Source organism: Mycteria americana, chromosome 1 (genome assembly GCF_035582795.1).
Source record: "Mycteria americana isolate JAX WOST 10 ecotype Jacksonville Zoo and Gardens chromosome 1, USCA_MyAme_1.0, whole genome shotgun sequence".
Taxonomy (NCBI): Eukaryota; Metazoa; Chordata; class Aves; order Ciconiiformes; family Ciconiidae; genus Mycteria; species Mycteria americana.
Window position 1 is genome coordinate 104,208,777 of NC_134365.1, and position 8,834 is coordinate 104,217,610.

At 40.0% G+C, this 8,834-nt stretch overlaps 1 protein-coding gene across 1 annotated transcript in view; it reads right to left on the reverse strand.

The window, feature by feature from the left end:
* The window catches only part of GABRR3 (gamma-aminobutyric acid type A receptor subunit rho3), a 30,415-nt gene extending 21,821 nt beyond the window's left edge, over positions 1–8,594 (reverse strand). The window contains exons 1-2 of the mRNA XM_075491827.1: positions 8,467–8,594; positions 502–614 (exon numbers count right to left, since the gene is read on the reverse strand). Of these exons, the coding sequence (XP_075347942.1) occupies positions 502–614; positions 8,467–8,594 (241 nt within the window). The remainder of the gene's footprint in view (positions 1–501; positions 615–8,466) is intronic.
* Between the last annotated feature and the right edge of the window lie 240 nt (positions 8,595–8,834).

Genomic DNA, 8,834 nt, shown 5'->3' on the forward strand with positions numbered 1-8,834 from the left:
CACACAATTTAGTTAAATGAAGAACTAATCATCATAGTGCCCAACAACACAGAAATGACATGGTAATAAACTGAAGGCCTGTGGGCAGTTTTTAATTTTGTACAGAGCAAACAGATTTCGGATTTGATGGTTCATTTCAATCTCTCAAAACAAATTTGATAACTAAGTAATTTGCTAATTGCTACTAGACTATGCAGTTTACAGGGATACCTTAATCACTGTTCTCAAAGAATCCTATTCTAACAATACTTTTTAAAATTAGTTCTGAAAAGGAGACAATTTGAACAGTTTCTCCTATTGATATGCTAAACACAAAAAACTCCCTTTTCTTCAAGTATTTCTGGATTTCTTCTTTCTTTATTTCCTGGAGCACAACAAAAGAGGTGAGCTGCAATTAAGTCTGTCATTCAATTTTAAGTGACACTGCTGGACAGAGTTTAAGTAAACTTCCGGAGAGAGGCTAAACTATTAACCAGTACAGCGCAGGCACGTGCTGCTTACCTCCAAATCCAGGTCTCAGTGCAAAGTCATGGTCCTCTATGCGAAGAAGCTGCTCAGATTTAAGTGGCTGTACTTTGGTGCTGTCAAGTTTCCTCATTTTAATTTCTCGTTTGCTATGTTTAAAAAAAAATATGTAAGAAACTTCATTTTTTTTTCTGCCTGACACTCAGAGTGCTAGTTAAATGAAGCAGGGACCCAAGAATCCTGGACAGTTGAATCTGATATGATAAGGGAAACAACTGTGCTAATGAAGTTGGAGAAAGATATATTGGAAAAAGTAAGGAAATCAGGTATTAGGGTACCCAAGTCCATGAGGAACACCAAATATATATAAAAAGTCCCAAGAAGAACATCTAGCTCTTCTTCCATTCCTCTCAGAGATTGTATCTATCATTATATAAGAGATTACAGCTGTCTGAAAAAATGTTATTATTCACATAACCACTTTCAACTCAGACTTGGAAATAACACCATGTATCCATGGCTTTAAACCACTTCATACATTATCCATATTACAGAGGCAATTACACTTTTTATTATAAATCTTTTTTTTCCTAGGAGCTCAAATGAGTCAATAGTTTTTCAGAAGGACCGGGAAACTGATGATCCTGGATCCAGGGACTTGTTTTTTGAGATCCTCTTAACCATCATTCAGATTTGGCCAAGTTTCTCATTAGCTCATCCCCTTATTTGCTGCTCAGACATGCAGCATTTCTTTGCATCAAGAGCCCTGTCTCTGCATTTTTCCCCATGCCACACATATCTGAGTCTCTGCAGAGCACCAAGGCAACACAGATGAACCTGTGTTCTAAGCAGGACGCCATGAATTCTGTCCTCCTTTCTGGTGACTGCTGCCAACTTTCTGCCCTTCACAGAACGTACTGCACAACATCCCAAACTCCACTGGGAAATTCACATGCCTAAGAATGGACTCGAGCTCTCCAGACGGAAATCTCATGTGCTGGGCCTGCATTTAAAATGAACAGCAGATGCCTATCACAATGCAGACTCCTTTTCCATTTTTCCTTTAAACAAAAACCATGGCACAGGCAGCAGAGGGGTCTGGTACCTACCCATATCACAAAGGTATGGGGTTAAAACACAGACAAGATCTACAGCCCAATCTGGCAGCTGGAGGGCACAGCCTTTAGAAAGAATGTTACATTATTTGGTTCTGCTACAAGGAAAATGCTGTGATGCCTCCTTCAGTTTCCACTCCTGCATGTCCTGCTTCAAGTGGCTGGCCCCAAGTAATAACAGAACTAGCCATAGCTTAGCTGGAGAGTTATGCCTAGCTTTGGGCCCCCATTTCAGGAAAGGCATGGGAAGATAGTAAGAACCTGTGTAATTTAATTTAGAGGAAGAAGACTGAGGGAACACATCACAGTCTTTAGAACACAATGAGCTTTTAGAGGGCTCTTTGCTCCATGTCCGCTCCCGAGTAGGATAAGCAGTGGCAACAAGGGAGATCTGTGGTACACATTTTGAAAACCTTTCTCATGGTGAGAGTAGTGAAACATGGGAACATATTGCCTGGGCAGGTTTTGAGACTCCTTTCACTCGGGCTATTAAAGAATAGGTTAGACATATATTTGTAGGAATGACTTAAATACAGCTGCTTTGCCACAGGCAAGAGACTCTCCCTAGACATTACTTCTTTCATGCCTTCTGTGATTCTCTGGGACTTTGCTGCCAGCAACTCTAATTATTACTTTAGACTGAATGATAGAAATCTGCTCTGAAGATTTGCCCTGTAGTCAAATGCTGCTTAAGGCAAGCTATGGAATACCTTAGGATAAGGTATGCGCCTGTATTTACTTATTTTTTTTCTCCTTTCCCTCCTTTTTTCTTAATAATGAAGCCCAAGAAATTAATTTAAAAATGCTGTTACAGGAATGCTGAGGTGGCTCCTGGGCTATTCAGAACTGCTGGGCTTGAACAAATTAATTTACCTGAGTATTCTTGAATGTCTCTGGCAGTGTTGTCTGACCCAAATTATCAGGGCAATCAGAACACCCATCAGGCATTTCAAATACAGACTTTAGTTTTCTAAGTATGAAAATTATGTGGATCCTAAAATGAAACCCCATGCTTCAGAGAATTAAAATCACCACAGAGCAAGCCTGTATCAGAGTAGAATGGGCAGTAGAACTGAACACCTGCAATGCTCTGCAATAGGTACATGAGGAAATTCTGCTGCTTGGGAACCCGTATAAGACAAAATGATGAATTATGTTCAGAATGCCATGGCGCAGCTAATACAGTTTGGAAGCATTAGGTTATTTGTCATTGGATGTGCCAAGGAAAATACCTGTTTGATGCTCCAATGATTTCACTGGAAGAAGCAGGCTAAAACTATGATACATCTATTACAACTTCTTACTAGAAGCAAGTATGTGACTGAGGAGGACTTTCCCTAGTCATGAGAGGCAAAACATAAGCTACCAGGGCAGGAACTATTTTCTTAATGAGCTACTGAGAAGAGATGTTACGGGATTTTGATATTCCTTCTGTTTTCCTGGATGAGGACAAAATAAACAGAAATGCTGCCTATACAAAAAGCATCTTTTGTGCCCACTTACTTGAACAGCCTCTTCAAGCTGATGTTCTATATACAAATGGTGGAGCAACTATAATTATTTCTAGCTGCTATCAAAAGTGGTTGTTCAAGCTAGTCAAGATCTTGCAGGGGTCAGAATAGCACTTTCATTACAAACATGCTGCATCTTTTCTTCAGTATCTTCCTTTGGCAAAATATATTTTTTTATTGTAAAGACAAATAGGCTTACATGCAGAGATACTCATGGTACTTGGAATTAATTTCATGGAAACTGGTAACATTGCATGGGTAAAGGTACCAAAACTTAGAAAAATTCCATCAAATTTTCTAAAATAATTAAAAAATAATACACTTCTGCTTCACATTTTTTCTCCTCCTTGACTGCTTCCCCCACCGAAGCCTAAGAAGTGTTCTCCAGCAGATATTCCTTTAACATCAGCATCTGGACTCCAGATGTTGCTCCTTGGTTAAGGGTTACAGTATTAAATTGTCCTCACTGCAGCATTAAAGTTATTTAACTGATGACTTAAAGGGAATTGCATGTATGTGTTTGTTTACTCCCAAGAAATCCTAGATCCGTATCTAACTATTGATCAGCACCACAGCATTGTGAAATCATCAGCAGATGTTTTCTTGAGTGCTCCTGCCTGTGGCACCAATTCCATTTGTGCTGGTTTTGGCTGGGATAGAGTTAATTTTCTTTATAGTAGCTAGTATGGGGCTGTGTTTTGGATTTGTGCTGAAAACAGTGTTGATAACACAGGGATGTTTTAGTTGTTGCTAAGTAGAGCTTATACTAAATTAAGGACTTTTCAGCTTCCCGTGCTCTGCCAGGTGCACGAGGAGCTAGGAGGGGACACACCTGGGACAGCTGACCCCAACTGACCAAAGGGATATTCCACACCATATGAAAGCATGCTCAGCATATAAAGCTGGGGAAGAAGAAGGAAGGGGGGGATGTTTGGAGTGATGATGTTTGGAGTGATGGCGTTTGTCTTCCCAAGTCACCGTTAACACATGATGGAGCCCTGCTTTCCTGGAGATGGCTGAACACCTGCCTGCCAATGGGAAGTAGCGAATGAGTTCCTTGCTTTGCTTTGTTTGTGTGTGTGGCTTTTGCTTTACTTATTAAACTGTTTTTATCACAACCCATGAGTTTTCTCACTTTTACTCTTCTGATTCTCTCCCCCACCCCACTGGGGGGGAGTGAGTGAGTGGCTGGGTGGGGCTTAGTTGCCGGTTGGAGTTAAACCACGACACCATTAAAAAGCAGAAGAGACAGATTTAACTAGTACGTCTCAGAAAAGCTTCCTGAGGTCAGTCAAGATATACTTTTCATTCTCACAGAAGCACAGCAAAGACACAGATTATATTTCAGTGGCCTGGCACTCTGGTCTCTATCACACAGCTTTGGCCAGCACACCATTATCTAGGAGTCTAAATGCAGTCATTGGTTCTGCACAGTCATTGTATGGCATATGTCAGGCTGTGGTGTTTGAGAGGAAAAGCCCACATGCACCAAAGGAAAGGAAATCTCTCTTTACCTACCTGGGGTAGTAGTAATAAAGGGAACTTTGACAGATGGCTTAGTATTGCCATAGATCTGGGCAATGATAAATACAAGTTTGTCAGTCTCAGTGAAGCACACGCTCAGGAAACTACTACTTCCAGTTATAATAGCTCTGCTTTACACAGCTGTATTCCAGGCAACATTTTACATTATGCAAATGAAATGGTAATCTATAATTAAATTCCAACAGAGGTCATAAAAAGCACTTGAAGTGTTTCAGATCACATAGGGAAGACACCCCTGCTGGTACTTATATAGGAAGTTAATGAAAGCACTAGCTCTTTAGATGAAAAAAGTGAGATATACTCTTTGGATACTTCACTACCCAGTACTGTTATATGGACTCACAGCTCGATGCCTTGGTATCTGACAGAGCTCTCAAAGAGCAGTTAGTCACTGCCTACAAAACCAAAGCAACTAATTCAGAATTCTTTAACAATGGACAAATACGTGGCAGGCTTTTAAAGACAAATGTAGCTGCTCCTACCTAACCTTGAATACCTAATATTGAGAGAAAGATCAAAGGGCTGCTCAAGGGCAGTTGGATCATTTTTCATTAAAGCATTTAACCACATAATGCCATCAGTGTAGTTCCATAACCAGTGGCATTCATGGGGGTGATGTGGTTAGTATCCCATCTGGTTGTCTTTAACTTACCAGGTTATCAAAAGTTTACACTGGTTCAAGGAGAAATTGGATAAGTTCATGGAAAAAAAATCCAGTGAAGATCACTAAATCTGCATAAATTATATCCAACACAGGAAGTCTCTGAGGGAAATTTGGTGACTGGATATGGAGGGCAGTATTAGGGGAAAATAATCTTTTAAGTTTGCCCTGTCCTTATTCTTCCAAACTTGTGCTTACAGCCTTTGTTGGAAACAGGTCACTATAGTACATGGACCGTTGGTAAGATCCTGCATGGTAAGACCTTTGGTAAGATCCTTTTTCTGTTTTAATGCCCTGCGTAACTAATATAAGATGAGTCCTTGGTAGGAGACTGGAGGAAGGCTGGAGCACCTCTGGGTATTCAGGAAGATGTAAACACATTTCCAGCACCACCCTCATCATGATAGATTTTGAAAAATCTGACACTCCTGTCTCAGGAAGGATAGTTAGGAGAGGTTTTGTTTTCGGTTACACTAATTTAGTATCCAAGATATCACACTTCCTTTATTGCTGCAGTATGGGGGTAGTGGGGAAAAACATTCTCATCACATTCAAAATGAAACCAGGTAAGTTTATGAAAAGAATACTATGAAGGACCATTTTATGAAAAAAATACCACGAAGAACTCTAGATTTAATGGCCATAAACTTCTTTCCAGTGCTATGTCCCTGAGGTACTCTAGCTACTGCCAAATGAAAGGTACACAAAAAGTAGAAGTTACAGAAATCTTATTCCCAGGAGAGTCTGTGGAGTTATACAGCAGTGTGATCTCTGAGACTTTTAACATACTTATCAAATTTTGAAACCCAGATAAATGTAAGCATTAAAATTGCACAGTTTTGTCTCTCATAAAAATGCATTTCCAAGTGTTCAGTAACATCAGCAACATGTACTGTCAAAAAGCCTAATATTTTGCAGCCAAATGTTTTGTTCTTTCCTGTAGGAAATGGACCATGAGAATAATCTCTTTCTCATGTACTTTTGGTTAATGCTTTAAAATCTTCTTTACAAGAGAATGCAGACAAATAGCTTTGGAGGGAGAATTGGGTTACTCTATTAAAACAGTGGAACTTGTAGGTTAAGTAACATTTTCACATGGGATTCTTTTTAAAAGGCCACCCATTTAACCAAGGCCATCTGTCAGCTGTGTCCCTAATAACCCTAGTGCTGGCTGAAAGGTTTTTCCCCAGAAAGAAAAAGAGGCTGGTGGAAAGTCAGACCCTGTTGCAATGTGCTGGAGGATAATGCTGCCTTTAGAAACAAAACCAGAGAATCAAACAAAGAGAATTGGATCCTTTCCACAGAAAAGCTGATTCGCAGCTGTTAAGCTTTGGGATCTTCTGTGGCTCAGATTCTGCAGTCTTCTTCCCAGTTCCAAATCACTAGGGTCTAGGAAGATGTGGAAGGCCAAAGCATTGCCTTGTGTAAAGAAAACTGCTACACCAGTCAGCATCAGCTGAGAATGTGGTCCTGCCTGTCTCCCAGGACTGTCTTATGGATCCATTTGTAGGTATTAGTAAAGATCTGTGAAGATGGAGAGGACACTGTGCTAGTATTGTTACTGCTGTCTTGTGGCAAGAGGTCAGCAAAGGATGTCCAGCAGGATGCCACAAAATATGCTGTCTCCTACCACCAGGCTTTTCTCCCACTTTGTGAATTTTTAAGCCAGTGATGGAGCAATTCCTCTCAGCTATTGCAGAACAGGACAAATGCAAAAAACAGTAGCATATGTTTCCCTTTTACCACTGACAAAAATGTATCAGCTGAGCTTAAAATAGACCTTCCTTACCACTACAGCAATAAGAAGATATTTTATTGTTTCCATTTGAGTCTTAACCGCTTCCTGGTACTAGCAAAGCACCAGATTAGACCTTATTTTAATATTAGGGCTAGTTCTGTTTATTTTGTTTTATTATTACAAATAATTGTGCGCTAGCACTCACTCCAAAACTGTCAGTGAGTTTGAAACAGTCTGCTGAATAGCTATTCTTTTCATGAGCTTTTGGCTTAGACCAAACTTGATCCTATGACCTTGAGCTGAAATCCAGAAGTACCGAGCAATATAGCATCTCCAGGCACCTCCATTGTGTCTCTGGGTTATGTTCTGTTCCCTTGCATTGCTTAAACGTGATTTTGTCAAGACATGTAGGGATTCAGAGACATGTCACTGCTGGATTATCACATAAGAAGTGATACAGAAGATAAACAGCTATATACCTGCTAGAAAGCATGTAACTTTACAAACAGCTTAAACACATCAGAGGAGTCTAATTATGTTACTTTTCCTCAATATGTGATATCATATGAATAAATTATGAGCTCCCCTGCCCATTTTAATAGGGGGTCAAGTACACAGAAAAATGTAATGGTTGTATCCCTTCTCCTTCCTTAAATAGAGCTACTTATTACAATTTCTCCTACCTCCCAACAAAGAAAGATTTTGCTTAGATTATCACTGGCAGTCATTGGTCCGTTTACATACTATTAGATTAATCTGGAAACACATTCAGAGGCCTCACATGGCAGATGTGAAATTGCATTTGTGGGAAAAAGCACTAACACTTTGCACAGAAACTTAACTGTAAAAACCTTTGTATCATTATTCATTTTAAACCAGCTACTTGGAAGTACTAGGAACGGACACAATCTTCAATGTCTAAAAGCATAAGTATATTCCAGAAAGGGAGCACACTGTGTCATCACTACAAATAAGGTACAATTCACCTCATTTAGTGCCATAAAAATGTCTTCTGTATCTTGATAGTGTAGCTACTCTGCTGTTTAGGTAATGGAAGTCACTTTATAACATTGGCATAGAACTTTGGAAGTCATTTCTGCTTCTTGTAATGGGAGTGAGAGGGCAAGAATACTTGCTACATCACCATAGTAGTCTGCTATCACACAAGTTAACAGAGCTGTGTGTGGGTGTGAGTGTCCACGTACCTGCATATATATGAAGCCTTCATGAAATCACAATATGGAATGTCTGGTTATGAAAAATTAATTAATAGTTCACTGTTTCTGTTTTGGGAACACCCTATCAATACTATGCATACTATAAATTCAGAAACTGGCACAACAGGACAGGGAACAAAAAGGGTGCATTGAAAGGTTGCTGACAGCATAAAGTTTATCAGATGAACACAGACAGAGAGAGTATATTGCTTACCTGTTATGCTTTCTTAAGAATGAGAATTGTTGCCGATGATGAAAATGGTGATGCTGACTTTGAGAACTGTGTGGCACTGCTGTCGGCCACAGGCAGGTGAGGAACAGAAGTTTCGTGACCAGGACCATCTCTTCCAAAAGAGAAATGCACCTGATCAGCCAATCCACCTTGCTGACTTTTTATTTTTAGTGTTTAGAAACAGCATAGCATACAAAAGATGCATGTGAAGCAAGGCATCACTGAAGACAGAAGACAGGGGCATCCCAGTTCTGATGTCCTCGCCGAGTTCCCCTCATATTTTGGCAAATCATAAAAATTCCTTCAGCTCTACATCCCTGCGGCATCTGCTGTCAAACCAGAAGCACCTT